Here is a 19,139-nt window from a genome sequence, read left to right on the forward strand (position 1 = left end):
CTTATTCTTAATTGATTTGCATATTAGATAGTATTTACAATTTGTTTAAGTTGGTTATTTATAAGTGTTTTTTAATATGATGGATACTAAAATAGGGTTTGTCCCACAGTGTGATTTATTATTGTTAATTGAGAATATACTTTAGGAAAAGTAATTTAGGCTCAAGTGCATAGTTTCACAATATAATTTTCTAAAAAGTACAGTTGCTCTATTTTTTAAAAATTATATGATGAACTTTATTGAAAATTCTCTTGTGAACTCTTTCTAGAATTCCTCTATTATCAAAATTTTACTTCATTTTATGATAAATTAGTGTCCTAGGTTTGAGAATGTTGTGAGACTTGGATGAGGGTCTCTTTACAACAGTTTTTCTCAAGTTGAATTACTTTGCCCATGAAGAGCCTCCCTGATGTGTAGCTTAGAAAGGGCCCTTGGAAGCCATATTGTTTGATTTACATCTTTCCTATAAAATTTTGGTAATATCTGTATTATTTGCATTGCTACTGATTATAAAAGGTCTTAATATGCTTGTTTCAAAGAAAATGATGAATACATTATTTTCACTCATGAACAGGATTTAATGTTTCTGTATTAGTGTGATGGAAGAGAGAGGTCAATAAGCTTCTGAAGAATGGGAGAAAATGAAGCATGCTCTTCCTATACAATTATAAAGAATAATAATCATGATGGCAAACTGTCTTCCACTAACTCATTAAATTTCACAACATGTCTGTAAGATAGCTGTGATACTGTGTCATCCTTGGAAGCAGTGGACGTAGATACATACATGTACATGGAGAAAGGATGACTATTTGATGCATTTCTTTAGAATACAGTTCTGTATTGGGGCCAGCAAATGGCATAGTTGTTAAGGGCACTGGATGCCCAGATTGTTGACCATGGTTCGTGTCCCTGACTTGGCAGCTTGCTTTCCCACAATGCATCCCCCTTAACCCAACACACACACTTGCTCTCTTGCTCTGTCCCTCACTGGTCAATTTATAAATAAATCAAAAAAATAAAGTTAGGAAAAATAATTCTTAAAAAGAATACAGCTCTACATTATTGCAATATGAAAAAAAGCCTGTAGATTTTCATCAAAGATTAATGAGTGAGAGTAACCAGTTAAATTTTTTTAATGACTACGAAAAAAAGAAAAGAAATCCATAAACCCAAAGATTTCCCTGCATAGTTTACATTTATATTATGAAGCAATGAGAAGTCATTATAGTAGGATTTCCACATATGTTCCACTGAAAAATGACTGGGTATGAAGAAACTAAATACATTGTTGTTTATAAAAAACAATCTTGAAACTGGATGTAGAGTAATGGCCAAGTAGTACTACCAGTATCCAAAAACATACAGAAGAATGAGTTGTAAAAATTCTCATTTTTGGATTGTTACTATGGAAAATGTTAAAACTGGAAGAGTTTGCAGCAAAAGGATGTTAAAGATTTTTGAGTATTTGTAAATCGTATTAATAGGCACAGTAGCATCATTTCTTAGCTATACTACTCCTTTTTCTTCTTGTTGGGTGTTTTAGCAAATTTCTGCCAACAAAACAGACAAAATTTGGAGATGATGACTATCACAGATGCCACACAGGCCAGCAGGAACCCGATCACATCCAGAGAGTGGTACTGGAACCAGGTGAGGTCGTGGGCAGCCGGCCGCAGGTGCTTGGCCCCTTTGTGGCGCATGACAAACTCGATCCAGAAGACTGCCCGATCCAGGGGCTTTACTGGCTGGTCATGTTGAATTCTTGACAACTTCATTGCATTCTCTTTGTATCTGAAGCAGAAACAAATGATACCCTTCTGAAGCAAATTAATTTGTCTAAGAATATGAGTCTAAGAATGGCTTTTAAAAGAGTCATATGAATGATTCAGTATAAAGTCGTCAGACTTCTAAAATATGGGTCTATTTTTATTTTTGCTTGTGTCATCATAGAATTTTAGGTTTCTAGGTAGGAATATCCTGAATGACAAATATTTTTAAGAGTGAACATGGAAGGCTAGGAGCGATCATTGAATATCTTAAGGAGAGGAAATGGTAACCACTCCAGGAATTATAAATGAAATAGTGGAAATGCAATTTGAGGGTGATCATCTTGAAGCTTTCAAAGAGGAACTGTGATGTGGTGCATGAAGTTACTCTACTTTCATTCTTTTCTACTGTCCTCTACTGTGTTCTTTCCACTCAATAGTGAGAATGACACTTTGGTAAACACACTTCAGATTATGATAAAATAATGACAAACCAAAATGTCCCTGTCTGTCGTCTCATCACATTTAGAATAAAATTCAAAGCTCTTTGGAATATAATGCCTTATGTGGTTAGACACTGGCAACCTTTTCTAACACTTGGCCCCGCCTATTCTGCTTTGACTCCTTGGTTATCTACAGTTCTGTGGGACCACCAAAGGTATCCTCAACTTAGCACTCTTACCTTTTCTGTTCTTCTTTCCCTTTTCTGGTACATTCTTCCATAGAACTCTCCAAGGCTTGATTCTATTTCATTTGTGAGGGCTTGGCTTAAATATACCAGACAGCCTTTTTCTGGCTACCTAACTATATCCTCCTTAGATATTTCTTCTATTTCTTTCTATTTATTTTTCTACTTGATTTCTAGAATATTAATGCATTGCATTTTCTATAATAAAACCTTAATTTATGGTGGCAGCAGGTGTGATGGTGGCTAGAACAGTACACTCCTACATGGTTGACAGCAGTTTGAGTCCCGGACCTGGTTCTTCCTTTCTCATTTTTCCTCTCTCTCTTTCTCTCTCTGGTGAGCACAAATGCCGTATAGCATGCTTTAAAAAATAGTACAATTAATTAATGTATAAAATAAACATTATTTAAATATGAAATACATAAGAAACACGACATATCTGATACAAAGGTAAAAAATTCACTATAAGCTTAACATTTATGGTGATGTGAGACCAATATACATGCTAATTAGATTGTCATAAGCAAAGTCACAATTGTCCAGCGACACACCTTTCTCATGGGGCCTTTTAACTACTAATTCTTTCCCCAAATTAATTGTTATCCAGAATGGTTTCAATATGGGTTAGTTCTGCTTATTTATTTATTGGAATTATCTTTTATGTATATCTTAGTTTCTTAATTTCACCTCTTTTTGGTGATACAGTCATTCCTTTATAGTATTCTGGTGCATGAAAATATCACCTAAGTATGATAAATGAAGATATAAGTTTGAACCATTTTTGGCCATTAGTAAGAGTTCTAGTTTTTTTTTTTTTTTTTTAAGAGATATTTGCTAGAGATGCACTTGCTCGAGAACAGACAGAGAGAAAGAAAGTGAGGGAGAAAGTGAGGAATCTTCCCTCAGAGGGGATGAACATGCAGCAATCCCTTTTCCTCAACTTACTTCTCAGAATTGTGGGCATGCATGCACACAACCCAGCATGAGATAAAGAATGCAATTTAAAAATGGAAAAGGCATTAGAATTCACATTTCTTTAAAGAAACTAGTCAATGGCTTATAAAACATGGAAAGATAATGCCCTAGGCATATGAGAAATTCAAGTCAATACCACAATGAGATACCACTTTATTCTTACTAGGGTAGGTTTAATGAAAAGACAGATAATGAAAACTGTTAGCAGCAATGTGGATAGATTAGAACTCTCCTGTGTGGGAGTGAAAGCTTGCGACTTCTCTGGAACATTGTTTGGTAGATTTTCATATACTTGTTTCCAATATTACCCAGAAATCCCCCCCCCTTTTTTTAGAGGTTTTTTGCTATAGGGTGTGTGCGCTCGCCAGACAGAGAGACAGAAAGCAAGAAATCACCCCCCAGGGGGGGATGGCCACGCCACAATCCCTTCTCCTCCATTCTCCTCTTGGGATCTTGGGCACACACGCACATGCACCTGGCGAGAGTTTTAAGCCACCGGGTCCAGGATGTGAACCGCTGTTGACTACATGGGAGTCCAGCGACATAGCCATTATGCTAACTGCTGGTCCCACCCAGAAATACCATTCTAATTCCTACCAAAAAGAATAAAATAAAGCACACTCACAAACTATATATGAAAGGTTTTCAAAAATTTATGTTAAATTCCCATTATAAAGATACTATGCATAAGACTTTTTTGTATCAAAATAGTATCTACTTTAATCTTATTTTTACAGACTTTTTGATGTCTCCTCAAATAATGTTAGTAATAATGTCAATAGTAAAACCAAAACATTCATGAACTGATAAATAAAGAAAAAATAAAGTTGGGTATACCCATACCATTGAATATTCTTAGCAATAAATAAATGAACAGTAGATATATGGATGTAACTGAAGAATATTGTACTAGTGAAAGAAGCCAGTTACAAATGACAATAAATGAGATGATTTATTTATATAAAATCTACATGGAGGAGAAAATCTACAGAACAGAAAGTAAATTGAGAGTTGTCTATGGCTAGAGAATCATAAAAAGTTAATTGTATGCCACAGGATGTTTTATTTGTGATGATTAAAAAATCCTACAAACATATTATTTTGAGAGTTTCATAAAGCTATAAAAATACTAATTATATTTGCATTTTACACTTTAAAGAAATAAATTTTATATTCCATATTGTATTTATAATTATAAAACCTATGAAAATATTGAAAATAAAAGGCAAATTTCAGAAGAAAAATGATTTTTTGTAGTAAACATTTTTAATTAAAATATATATTTCATTTTAAAATATTATTTATACTTAAATTTCTATTCAGCATACTTTTGTGTTATCATTTATATTTATAGTTAAATATTTACTGAATTAAAATATTGTGTCATATTTTTTTTTTTGAGAGAGATTTCTGCTATAGTGCATGTACAGACACCAGAGAGACAGAGACAGACAGGGAGACAGCAATTGTCCCCCCAGAGGGCATGGCTGTGAATAAATATCTTCTCCCTCGTTTCTCCTGTTGGGATTTTATTCCCGCGTGCACACGTGCCTGGTGTGAATTTTAAGCTGCTGAGTCTGGGACTTGAGCCATGATTGACTCCGTGGGAGTCTATCTATGTAGCTGTTATGCCAACTGCTTGTTCCAAATATTTTATCACATTTCTGTAAGTTTATTATTTTTTTCTTGTGGGGATTCTGCCATATTTAGGTAGCTTGTCTTTATTAGAATTGGTTATCAAAATTTAATTTTTAAATGTGTGTTTAGAAATTCTTGGACTAATTGAATACCCATTAAATAATGTGGTTCAAATGCAAATTTGAAGTATCTGTCTGGTAGAAATGGGTTCAGATGGGTTTAGTTATTTAAATCCATTCAAAATTAATCTTTTCGAAAAGGATGAATGTTATCCTCACTGTTAACCAGAGATCTGATCTGTGAATCATATGGAATAAAAAAAAAATGTTATACTCACGAAGGGTCATTAATGACTGTCTTCATTGCATTGAGCAAATCTGTACTTGACATGGTGTTGAAGTCCACTCTAACAGCTGCTCCCTTGGCCTTCAGATGAACAATGTTTTGAGGTTGATCTGCAAACAAAGGAATTCCCACCATGGGGATCCCATGATAGATGGCCTCATAGATGCCGTTAGTGCCACCATGAGTGATAAAAGCTTTGGTTTTTGGATGACCTGGAATTGCATAAGGTTTAGCAAAGTTATTATGCGTCTTAGCAATGAGATGAGAAATACACAGTATAAGGGACTAAAAGCAGCAATGTTCAGTCTTCATTAAAATGACTTTGTTATTTCAGAACAAGAAGCACATTTGTGCCATAGAATAAGCGAAAGGTATGTGAAGAGGTGGTGTGTGACTTTAAACTCCAACAATGGCTACAAGATTGCTGTCTCTGGTATCTACAACTATCCTCTCTCTTTCTTCTTTTTCCTTTAAATATTTTTTAAATTATTCATTTAATTTCTTATTATTTCAAGTTTGCTCTAGAAAGTGTGTGCTCAGCAGAGGGACACAGAGAGAATGAATAAAGGAAAGCAAGAAAGCAAGTCACCTGATTTGAACTTGAATTGTGTTAGATCATAAACTCATAAAGTAATGAAGTCACTGAGCCTGATAGGTAAAGTGTCCAGGGCAGCAGAGGTGACGTGGTGGTGGTATTGGTATTAGGAAAAGGAAAAGCTACACTTTATCATGAAATGTGTTATTGCTTCATGATAAAGATTGTGTAGTTTTTTTTCCCGTAGAAAATGCAGCATCATTGGCAATAAAGAGCAGCTGTTATTTTTCAGTAGCATTTGATATATTCTTCCTGGACGTAAAAGGAGAGATAGAAATCTGTAGATAAAGGAGACAAATATAAGTAAGAAAATTATTTTAAACTGCCTTTTTGAGATAATCACAGTTGTACTAAAGATGCTTTGATCTTACCACAAAGAATGTAGCTGTGTACAAAAAATTAGCAAGTTTTATAGTTTATTCGTTTCACCCCTAGGACTGGAAAATAGATCTCAAATTTATTTAGTTAAGTTTAAAAATAAATGTTCACAAATTTTGATTCCTGTTGAACTATCATCTCATTGGCTGTTACTCATATTTTTAGTATTTCTTCTCCAGAGTCTTACCAAGAAGGTCATTCTGGGGAATCCACTTGTATAGCTGAGTGTTGGTTCCTAAAGTTGCTGGTTTCTTGCCATTAAATCTCCATATGACCTGTTAGGAAAAGAAAAGAACACATTTTATGAGTCAAAATGGGAAGGTTAAAGTGTGTTAGAGTTCTAAAAACCATCCACCTGGTAGATATAAAAATTGTAATACAGTATTCTATACAGTGAGAACAATGAAAGACAGATAAATAGACTATCCACATTTCACATATTTGTTTTTATAATCAGTTATGCAAGATAATCCTGATTTTCTCACATAGTAGCTTAGACAAGTGCTATGATCAAAGACAAATCCAGGTTTATAAAAAATTATTTAGTTTCTATAATTGTACAGCAAATTACTGATCAAATACATGTCTGTTTGTGGATGCAGTTGGCATAGTTGTTGAGGCGCTGGACTCCCACATGACCAACAGAAGTTCAAGTCCCTGATATGGTAGCTTAAAACTCATGCTGGTACATATGTATGTGTGCCCAAGACTTCCAAAGAGAATGAAGGAGAGAGGATTTCAGCATGGTCATCTTCCTGGGGTATGATTTCTCACTCTCCTTCTTACTATTACTGTCCTCTGGTGAATGCACATTCCCTATGGCCAAAACCTAAAAAAATATTTTTCAAAAATAAGTAAATAAGTAGGGAACCAGCAGTTAGCATAATAGCTATGTCGCTGGATTCCCACGTAGTCGACTGCGGTTCGTGTCCCGGACCCGGTGGCTTAAAACTCACGCCGGGCGTGTGTGCGTGCGCGTCCAAGATCCCGAGAGGAGAATGGAGGAGAAGGGATTGCGGCGTGACCATCCCCCCCTGGGGGGTGATTTCTCGCTTTCTGTCTCTATGTCTCTCTCTGTCTGTCTGGCGAGTGCACGTGCCCTACAGTGAAAATCTCTCCAAAAAAAAAAAAAAGTAAATAAGTAAATAAAGTTTGTTGAAATATCCAAAATGGTGATGTTGCTAACTTTTTTCTGTTTATTAACACCTGAGTAATGAACTACCAGGCCTTGACAGCTGTCATTGACAGGCAGAATTTCTTCAATAGATCCAAGCCATTTTCATGCCTAGGACCAAATAAAGTCCTGATTATGAATTCCCAAGCAAACTTCTTAAATGGGAGTATAATTTATAGGTAATCAGATTCAATTTGCCTCAAGAATGTTAAAGAAACCTTTGGTTCTCAGGAAAACATTTGCTTTGCTTATTTGCAGAAAACTATTTCAAACGGGAAACTACAAAATAATTTATAAAATACCCAAATAGTGCAGTGCATTTTATACATTAGAATCATAAGTTTCTATTACGTTTTATGGAGTTGGGAATGTCTGAGTCTTTTCCTGAGCCAGGCTTGCATTTGCTTGATTCCTTTTCCCTCAGTCCCAATGAGTGTTTAATTTAAGGGACAAGAGGTAGAGTTCTTTTGGGGCCACATTTTTTTATGCATAGGTCCATGTTCACTGTTTCTCTTACTTCTGGCTACCTCGGACACTGGCATACTTTCTTTAACTGGGTCCTGCCAATATCTTTTTTTTCTTTTTTTTTTTAGTCTTTTGAGTAGTATCCTTTACAGAGATAACAGAGGGACACAGCAGCTGTCCACCACTGGGGCCCTTTAACTCACCTTTTGGGGAATCTGGGCAAGAGCTGATGCAATCGCATTGGCCCTGTCTTCTGTAATGTTATTGACCATTGACCCCAGAGAAAACACCACCACTCCATTTTCTCCAGAGCTCTGGACAAAGTCTTCCATTTCCTGTAAAGTAAAACATGTGCTCCATCAGAAAATAGCAACCAGCAGCACAAACCGATATGAGGGGTTGGTAAAAATATCTAAGGAGAGAATATCATGGAGTATAAGGAATTATTGACATGACAGGTGTTTTATTTTTGTGTGTGTGTGTGTGTTTTTTTTAGAGAGGTTTTTGCAACAGGGAGTGTGTGCTCTCCAGAAACAAAGAGAGAGCGACTCAGAGAGAAATCATCTTCCAGGAGGGAAGGCCACATTCCTTGTCCTCCAAGTGGGTGGAGAATTTCTTTTCAAAATTGTGAGCATGTATCCACAAGTCCATGGTGTGATTCTTAAGCTGTGAGTCCAGTACTTGAAGCACAGTGGACAATGTGGGAGTCCAGTGCCATACCACTCCGCCACCTGCTGGCCCTGTGACAGGTGATTTTAAACTGGCTTGATCAGTCAGGATTTTGATAAAGAGATATTTAACATGAGATAGTTGTACTCTATTAGACATATTTATATAAATACGTATGTTGGAAATAAATGTAATAGAAAGCAATGGTTATGGAAGGTGATATTAGAAATGATTATACTCAAACTCTTAATTTATGATTTTATTAATTACTACTGCCTGGTTTTAATATGCCTTAATTCTCTATAATTAGGATTATACTAAATAACTTGTGTTTATACTAGGTGAAAAACTGGACAATTATTTTAATTTGAAGCCATTAATACTTTTCTTTTATGACTCTAAGCATTGACGAAAAAATTTGAGATGATTTTATACCTATAATTTCTCAAATCTGAAATCTTTATAATTGATCTTTTTTCAGAAATCCCCCCAACTTTTGTCATAAAATAACCCTTAAAATTTAACTGCAGTGTAAGTAACAGTGACAATCAGGAGTTTGGTATTATGGTTCGGATTTTCAGAAATAGTCCTAAGAGTTCTGTTTATATTCAGAATAATACATATAGAGTTAAATAACTGGGTTCAACTTCAACTTTTTTTTTTTTTTTTTTTTTTTGGTGTGACAGCTTTTTCCCTGATGTTACACCATCAAACTAATGTCCCAGTAGAAAGTGCTGCTGTATTACTGGCTGTGGGGGACCCTCATCATGCCCTGACCTTGTTCCACAGAGAGAACTTACACCACTGGAGAGAGTTCCCTCAGGCCCATCTCAGTGGAGATCTGCTCACGCTCTTGCTCAACTCAATTCATGCTACATTATTAAGCTCCTGGGGAAGATGTGTTTTCTTGGAAATGCTTGAGAATTATTCTGACCTGTTTTTCAAAACCTTTGTCAATTTTTAAAATAAATTCTTTCCATATACAATAACTTAGGACTGCTCAATGTATCTGCCACCGATAAACAAAATATTGAGTCAGAAGTTTTTGAATATCTTGTCAGAAAGTATACAGATCTACTTTAACATTTCTGCTATTTGAAATTCATTGTTTTTTTCTCTGTGTAAAATAATGACAAAATCTTCACATTTTATAAACCTTTCTTTCTGAATCTCATTATTATCATAAAACTTATTTTCAAAACTTATTTTAATTCTCAATAGTAATAAAAATCCCCTGCAAGACTGGAAGCCATTTTGTCTATGGCCAGTTTGGACCCCTGTGGATGGGTGTGCCTCTCTGGCAAACATAACACACTCTTTTTCATTAAGAAAACAAAAACCAAGAAACAAAAACCAAAACCCAAAACAAAACAAAAACATTTTTAGAAAAAAGAAAAGAAATTTCAAAGGTATAATTTTAATCTGAAATAAATTTTAATCTGAAATAAATTTTAATATAAGAGTCACTGTACTATTCCTAGAAATATCTGGAACATTTTTTTGTGTGTTTTTTTTTTTTTTTTTTGATTCCAGACACCACTTACAATGTGTAAAGTAACTTGTATTCAAAGTTTTCTCTAACTGGCTTACTGCTCAAAGTTTCCTTCCTTCATGCTACTCATTGTCATTCTGTATGATATCAGCTGCACTTACCATTGGAAGTATTTTGATTAATTAATATCTTTTCTGAATTATTATAATATGAATTAAAAAAAACATGGAAAGCTACTGTAGATACCATAGACAGTGTAGGAGGAGGGTTGGAAATAGCAGAGGTGAGAGGGGAGGAATGGGGGGCAGGAAATATATAAGAAATGAGAAATGGAAAATTATTCCTTGTTGATAACATGTATGGCAATATTCTTGATGGAGCCAATATACATTGTATTCACGGTGGGAAAACTAATTTTTGAATGCTGTAATGATGTACAATGAATCAATGTAAAGTTAGTAAACTTAAAAATTAATACTCAAAGAAGGGAAAAAGAAAGAAAATTTGAAATAATTTATTGTAAGAATGTGTGGAAAAGTATTTTAAAAAGTATAAAAATGAAATGAGATTCAACCAGTCTCATTGTAGAGCTATCTCTTGTTTGAAATTAACATGCTTTCACTCAGTTCTTTATTATGTTCCTATAATTAAGTGTATATGCGTGATACATATTTTAAAAATCATAATTCTAATGGGTGTACCTTATCAACCTATAAGAGAATAGAGATTTTATACATGTATCATTTTGCCTCTCAGTTTCCAGCTAAAGCTTGCTTAATGTAGTTAAGCATTCTTTGATAAGATGATTATAATGAGGTTCTATGCATATATTACAAGTTTTTAAAACAGCCTTTTGTATAATATATCTGTATTTCTTCAACAAACAACTGTCACAAATATTGATTGTGCACATATAATTAGTTTTCTCTCTTCAGAGTTTCATTTTTTTTTTTTTTTTTAGATAATTGAAAGCTAACACTTCTGAGCATCTTTTAAGGATATGGATGATTGTGGGCTTTTGTCATTTTCTCTAATGCCTTACTTCTGTTAGACATTAGAAAAATGATCTGACAATCTAATGATTTATGGAAAAGCAGGCAGCTTTGGGGTGACAAATAATTTACTAATGAAGAATAGGAGGACAAGCATCCCAACATTGACCTGGTTTCAAATCTTACTTCTCTAATGTGTTAACAATAGCACATATTGCTAATTATTGCTCTTATATTGTTATTCATCCTTCTTCTTCTCCTTCTCTGCTTCTCTACCTCCTCCTGACCCTGCCACTGTTCCTTATTGTGAATGAGGTCACCTTTCAAGAATAGAAGTAATTGCTTAACATTTCCACAAATTGTACCACAGTTTTTGTACTTTGTGAAAAGTATCGTACTTTTGTTCTGGTGTATGGCCTGAACATTTTGCATTTGAAATGAAAGTGAAGTTTTAAGGGTTGAATTGAGTTCTCTGAGTTAGATTGCTGCCAGTAATAAGGTAATAAAATAATTTCTCATGATAGCGTACAAAAGTCGGGTAAGAATGCTAGCCTTTCCCTTGCATTTTGGAAGTATGTATCAAGTTCAATGTTATATGATGAACACAAGTGATATTAAGTTATATGTTAGAATTTTGTGCTCCTTTATAAGGCACAACATTCTATAGACGAACAGAATTCTTTGAGATTCTACAGTAATGGCAGTTGTTTGATACAAATTGTAGAAATATTTGCTTTTCATTGTACATGCCGTGTACATGCCATGTACATTTTTCTCTGTGTTCGTTCTGTCAGTGAGCTAGGATGTCAATTCCTATGTTCCTCAAGGGAGCAACTGTGAGGAGCAATTCTGTCAATTTGGACTAATGCAGAGAACACCTGATAAAATAAATGATCGCATATGCTCCATAGTCTAGAAAGGTGACCCTCAAGTGCAGAATGGTTTAAATGCTAGAATGAAAGCAAGTACACATTGAATGACTGCAAATATAGTTGGAATCATTATATTGTTTTCCTATTAATGAGGAGTGCTTTTCCCTTTTAGCCAGGCTACTGGTGAAGAGTTTCAGCCCTTACAATGAAAGTATAGCATTTCAACTTGCTCATTTGATTGTCAAAATGCATGTGTCTGCTTTTAAATTAATAAACTGGATAGCTGTTCCACACGACCTTGCTGGAGAATACAGTGTTGAATCATAGGAAAACAAGTTTACATAATTGAGGAATTATATATAAAGTGGCACTTTTCAATGAAAAATATCAGTAATGGAAACAAAACAGCAATGATGTCAATACTGCATATTACTCTGGATCACTGAATTTGTGCCTGATGTATTTTAATTGTTTTATTTGTGTTTCCTTTTTCCCACCAGAACTTATTATGAGGCTGGACAACTGTGATATGAGTCAGTGTGGTCACATCTATGAACGTTCTAGTTTAGTTTTGTATCATCAGTTGCCGAACTCTCACAAGAATGTCCTAATTGGTTCCTCTTTCCATAGTCTTATTATTCTGCAATTTCATGCAGTGATTAATTACATCTTGAGGTTATTTTTTAGAAACAAACAAACAAACAAGCCACCCAGATTACGTCTCTTTGTCTGATGTTTTTGCAAATTTTTCACAATTTCCTTAATAGATTTTCAAAGGTGTAACAATGATCTGGTTCCAACTTTACAATCCAGCATCCCATGCCTATTTCTGTCTCTTTCTGTTAAACTACACTTGGAGTTTTGGGAACTGTCCTTACTCTTTGCCCTTCTGTTTGTGTCTTTCTCTCCCCCTCAATCCCTTCATCTATTCCTGCACATCATTCAGGTCTTATCTTAATTATCAATGACCTGAGGTATGTTCTCTGATTCCTGTCTGATGACTTGTTTTTGGGTCTCTTGTTATGCTAACACATTTCACAGTTATTATTAATTTCTACTCTACCCAAAAAATGTGCGATGTGTGGAAAACAACTGTTTTGACTTTGATTCTCTAATTGTCTATCACTTATTTCTGGAGTGTGTTTGATGCTTCATAAACACTCTTTAAATGATTCTCTCATATATTGTGAATAAAGAATGCATTAATTTAACCGAACCTATTCTCATTATTTCTCAGGCATCCTGCTTTATGGCATATTGATAAAGAAATGTGGGTACATGGAATGGCATCAAAATATATGAGTTTTGTGGCTAGCCCAAGCATGGCCATTAATATGGATGGATCCCACATGGCAAAATGGGTGGGTGGAATCATGAAAAAGGCTGGACCATGTGTGTGCATGCGTGTCCAGAATCATGAAAAAAGAGTAAATAATGAAAAGAGTTGAGGTGTAACCAATCCCCATGATATCTACTTTCTCACTTTCTTTTCTCTCTTCTGTTACTCTTTAGCATGTGAAAATATCTTCTGGAAAAGAAAGGAGTATAAGAGTCTCTAATTGATCACCCAATCTACTTGACTTCCCGTATCTTGCTTACCGTGAGTCCCACACTCTGGATGGAGAATGCAGAGTCATTGTCACTGAGAATGCAAGGTAAACAAAACAAAACAAACTGGAATATATTTACCTTAGGCAGGGCTTTGGCAGGTTTGCAGTGGAGCCCTCCAACCAAATCGTAATTGGGTAAGAGTGGACGAGGAAATTCAAGATCCCAGTAGGTTCGAATAAGCCATATGTCAGCTTTCCTCATGGTCTCGAATAATGTAGTGGGCCTTCCTGAAGGGAGGAAAAGAACAAAATAGAGGAAATGAAAGACCCTTCATAGGTGTATTCTAGGTAATTTTTGGAAATGTGTTAGAATAAAATAACCCAGATGTTAAATGGTTTGTGTTTTGGAACCAGCATGTGATGTGGTGCTTAAGGTCCTGGACTCACACATGGTAGAATGTGGTTTGAATCCTGGACCTGATAGTTTGAAAATCATGCCAGACCTGTGTGTGTGTGCATGCCCAAAATCCTGAGAGGAAAATGGAGGAGAAGGGAATGCACCTTGTCCATTCCCTATGGGAGGTGATTTCTCACTTTATCTCTCTAGGTCTCTTTCTGTCTGTGGCCAGAGCCTGTGCCCTATGGCAAAAACCTCAAAAAAAAATTTGTTTGTGTTTTGAAATAAATTATGTGTGCACATACATTTTTGCATAATATAATTAAAATGTCCTATGTGTAAATAAATATGTCAGTAGTCTTTATTCTAATATTACTCTAGTATATTTATAATAATGAATAACTTTTAAAAGAATTATTCATTTAAGATTATTCATTATTATTATTTTTTAATTTGCTGTATGATACGTGCACTCACTAGACAGAGACACAGAGAAATTGAGAAAGCAAGCTGCCCGGTCTGAGACTCAAACCACAGTAGGTCATATGGAAGTCCAGCTCCTTAAACACCATACTACCTGCTTGCCCAATTATAAATAATAATTAAAGTAAGGCAGTACAGAATTGAACATGCATTTTCTTTTAATGAAGAATTATTTATTTACTTTTATTTATTGTCACTATTTTTTAATTTTGACAGACTCAGAAAGACAGAAAGTGAAAGTGAGAAAGTAAGCCTCAAGGTCCAGGACTTGAGGAGCCATGGTCTGCCATGAGGGAGTCCAATGCCTCAACCACCACACCATCTGCCAGCTCCAGCATTTACCTTCTTTCTAAAACTGCCAAAATATCAGATTAAACCAAAAAACTTGTTGAGGGCCACAATCAAGTAATCCTACTAAATACCCTTAAAGTAACTTTCTAAGAAGTACTCAATCTAATAGCTACAATTATTATGCTAGTCCTTTGATGCTAAAACTTCCAACGCAATATTGAGGTTTTTAGAGTATGGTTGAATTTTTCATATTTATTATTGCTTTTGGTACATGTTTAGATCTTAACAATATTAGTTTGTAAAATATATGTTTACAAATGGCACATGCAAAATATTCATTAATAATTAAAATAATGATTCTTCTTTTTCCTTAATTTGATTCATATATTCTTTAATGAAGTCAAGAGTAATAACTTGGGTGTTTATGTTTCACTAAGATTGTGGATCTTTAAAGAAAATATTTCAAGTCCTTAGTGAATGAATTTATAAACATCAAAAATCTTAAATTATAGATTTTCGTGGTTTGACGGAGAGCCATTTTATCTGTCAACTATGAGGAAATCCTTTTAGTGATAGGCAAACATTTTTTTCAAAATTAATTTCTTCTTTTTTTTTTTTTTTGAGAGATTTTTGCTATAGGACGCATGTGCTAACCAGACAGACAGAGAGAGACATAGAGACAGAAAGCGAGAAATCACCCCCCAGGGGGGATGGCCACGCCGCAATCCCTTCTCCTCCATTCTCCTCTCGGGATCTTGGGCATGCACTCACACATGCCCGGCGTGAGCTTTAAGCCACCGGGTCCGGGACGCGAACTGCGGTCAACCACATGGGAGTCCAACGACATAGCCATTACGCTAACTGCTGGTCCCCAAATTAATTTATTCTTCTTAAAGAGTGACAGAGGATTTGCAACAAGGTCCACAGGCTGAAGTCCTCCCCTTTGTTTCAGCTGGCACAGACAACTGGCAGGACAGAGGAAGCCCAACATGTAGGGAAGGTCCTAGAACATGAATCAGGAACCCTCCAGTGTGGGTACAGTTGAAATGTGGTCACTCTGCTAGGATCAGGTGTGGGGAAATATTTTGATTTCTAAATAGGAAATTGAAATACACAGGGAGAAACATTTTCTCAATGTCACGCAGATAGTTGTGCTAAAAACATATTTAACTCTTGGATTTACATGTCTGTGTTCATCAAGATGTTTCTTGATGTGCCTAATGACTTTTGTAGAAGTGTAAATTTACCTATTAAAATGGATATATAATTGCTTACAAATATCCTAAATGTTTTAATTCTCAGGTATCTGACACCCTGGAGTGTCACGTAGGTTGATGGTCACTGGATTCTAACTGACCCCATAATGTCAACCTTTCTGTAATATTTGTGAGACTGATAAATTTTTCAGGAGAGACAGAGAAAGACAGAGAGAAAGAAAGTGAGAAATCACTCCCTAGGGAAGACAGTCATGTCGCAATCCCTTCTCTTTTATTCTGCTTCTGTGATCCTGGGCACTTACACAAAATCAAATTGCATTATCCTGGACTCAAACCGTGGTCTACAATGCGGGAGTCCAGCGGCATAACTTACATTATGCCATCTGCTGAGTTCAATCACCTTATATTTTAATGTCATTATCTCACCTTAGAAAACACATTCCTCTGACTTTGAGTCCATTTAAGATCATCTCAAAAGCACAGAAATATTAAATCTGTCGAATAAAAATGTGACTTACCTAGTACTTCACTGTAAAACTGGTCCCACTTCTTTTTATCAAATGATTTGAACCAAAAGTCAAAATAAAGCACATATATCATATTTTTGACCCTCTCCATAAATGTCATTTTATCTGTTAATTCCGACATTATGATAGGTACATAGGAGGGAGGGAACGGAACAGCTGCAGTGTACTTTTCCCATGTGTATCCATGGGAGAAGCGAAGACTGTACACCAAGGATACATTAAGAAATTCAGCCAGCAGCTCCCCACAGGGACTAACAGGATCTGCAAGAACGACATCAAATCTTGAATCCATTAGTTTTGTCCTAAGTTTCCTATTATAAACTACTTCTGTACATAACTTTTGAAGATGGTCTAAATAATGTGAAATCATTTCTTGCATCTGTGAAAAATATTCGAAGAGTGTATCTCTTGGAACGTCATATATCCATTTGTTTATTATTTGCATGAAAATATTCTCAAAATTATCTTTAGTTGTAGCTGTAGGATAAACTTCAAATTTAATAGTGGATTTTTCATTGGGATTGACCAGAATGGAAGCTGAAGATGTCAGAACCGTCACCTCATGACCTCTCAGGGTAAGTTCATCCAGGATTATCTTCATATTAATCCAATGGCTGTATTCTGTCGGCCACACCAGCACCTTCCCACAGCTCCCAAAGCTGAAGCAACAAGTCAGCTGTAGCAGCAGAAGGGTTGAAGTCCATTTCGTAGCCATCTTGGTGAAATTCAATGGTATTTTCCAAGTCAGTGCTTTGTCATGGTTCATGCTTTTATGGAAGGATAAATCAACCAGGTAGTTAAAATATAACTCTCAAACATTAAAGTAAATATATTATAAAAAGAGTCTGAGCATGTGGTTTGAACATGAATAAACAAAAGATGAACGACCTGTCTTGGTCAAACAAGCATGTTTAGTATCTCTTACTTTAATGAGTGTTATCATTTAGCTATACACGTTAGCTGTGTATGTACAAGTCATCTATCTTTTGTAGAATATTTGAGAATAACGTCTCAAACAGTAGTAAGAAGTAGTAAGAGGCTCTTGTGTCTATAGTGTCCTTGAAACAAAAGTAGAAATAAAATAATTATATGGCTGAATCATTTCTTAGACATTGTGCAGGGGGCCAGCCTCGGTGGGGGTGGGTAGACTCGATGGAGGCGGCGCTGGAAAGAAAGGAAGACAAAGGCCTCGTGCCTTTTCATGCATGTCCTCAGCCAGACACTCCTAGAGATCGCTCTCTGAGGAGTGACAACTGTTAGGAATCATCGTGCCTTTTTATTGAAAATGCGATACATGCAGGTAAGTGGGAGAGGGGCTACGTGTACTAATTATCAATTCATAATGTTTTAACAATAGAAACCATTCAGGGTTTGATTAAGGGCAGGTCTATTAATCATCGATACAGTTCAACAGTTGTTTGATTGATGAAAGCAGGTTCCTGGTAACTTCAAGCAGTGCAGTTTCAGGAAACAATTCCAGCAAGCAGAGTTAACTATCAACCGATGTGCAGCAGCAGCTGTCTTATGATTACTGAAAGAAAATCTCAAGCATAGATATTAGTTCTTATGGATTTTCATAAAGAATGATACTTATATAATTCTATAGGGATCTAAAACTTAAGGAATCCTGATATATTTACCTATCCTGAAGGGGTGAAGTTATTATTCACTTGGTGAGGGTGGGGACAGTTTTTTCAACTGGTGGTAAAGCGACTAATAAGTTAATGAAAAACTTTAAAATGGGTTTATGGTGTTGTGGATACACTTGTGTAGCCTATGGCATCACTGTTATGTAATTTGTTAGAACATTAGTTACTATGGGATGAGAGCGTCCTGGGCCAGTTTTGGCCTAGTTCTATTGTATGTAAAAAGATTATTTATATTAAATGTGTCTTGAAGGGCCTTCCAAAGATCAAGAAGAACTTAGCACACCCTCTATTGTGCCCAATGAAGTGCTGTAATTAACAGTAAGTGGTCAGGGTAAAGGGGAGCGGTCGGGGGGGACTTTTTGGGAAATCTCACCACACACTCAAGATGTATGAGGGAGCTATGTAATTCTTTTGTAGTAGTAAATCGGGGAGTCAGAGGGGGGTCACTTCCCAGCAAGGCTATCACAGTCCCGGAGTGAATAGCAAGCGGCCTTGCCAACAAGCTAAGTGACCCAAGCTTGTTCCAAGGTCGGGGGGTGTACAGTAGCGGCCCTGCCAACTTACTTAACCGACCGGAAGCGATGCTCAAAGGTCAAAGGGCTCAGACGGGTCCTGGAGCCCCACCGGGTCGGACTCCTCCAAAATTGCAATTCAAAATTGTTTTTTTTTGGTGTGAAAAACTTCACAGAAAAATTACTTACTATACAATTCATAAATTTTAAATGTGCAATTCAATATTTTGTACTATATCTACAGAGTCATAAAATCACTACAATAATCAATGTTAGAGTAGTTTCATCTCCCAATGCGGGGGACCGGCCTTGGCGGGGGGGGGTTGACTCGAAGGAGGCGGCGCTGGAAAGAAAGGAAGACTAAGGCCTCGTGCCTTTTCATGCATGTCCTCAGCCAGACGCTCCCAGAGATCGCTCTCTGAGGAGTGACAACTGTTAGGAATCATCGTGCCTTTTTATTG

General features: G+C 35.9%; 1 protein-coding gene across 3 annotated transcripts; it reads right to left on the reverse strand.

Moving 5' to 3' along the window:
- Positions 1 to 1,167: 1,167 nt before the first annotated feature.
- Positions 1,168 to 17,350, reverse strand: LOC102496804 (UDP-glucuronosyltransferase 2B31). Of its 3 annotated transcripts, none has more exons than XM_006163569.3 (6): positions 16,509 to 17,298; positions 13,742 to 13,890; positions 8,231 to 8,362; positions 6,576 to 6,663; positions 5,408 to 5,627; positions 1,168 to 1,794 (listed from the first exon to the last, which is right to left on the reverse strand). In XM_006163569.3, the coding sequence occupies exons 1-6, from the start codon at positions 17,281 to 17,283 to the stop codon at positions 1,515 to 1,517; spliced, it is 1,644 nt and encodes a 547-aa protein (XP_006163631.2). In that variant the 5' UTR covers positions 17,284 to 17,298; the 3' UTR covers positions 1,168 to 1,514. The 3 variants fall into 3 exon arrangements, with proteins under 3 accessions (XP_006163631.2, XP_006163632.2, XP_006163633.2); XM_006163570.3 differs by having other exon boundaries at positions 1,169 to 1,794; positions 5,408 to 5,525; XM_006163571.3 differs by lacking the exons at positions 1,168 to 1,794; positions 5,408 to 5,627 and adding an exon at positions 6,062 to 6,288 and having other exon boundaries at positions 16,509 to 17,350.
- Positions 17,351 to 19,139: the final 1,789 nt, after the last annotated feature.

The sequence above is a fragment of the Tupaia chinensis genome, unplaced genomic scaffold, assembly GCF_000334495.1.
Source record: "Tupaia chinensis unplaced genomic scaffold, TupChi_1.0 Scaffold142652_1, whole genome shotgun sequence".
NCBI classification, from domain to species: domain Eukaryota; kingdom Metazoa; phylum Chordata; class Mammalia; order Scandentia; family Tupaiidae; genus Tupaia; species Tupaia belangeri.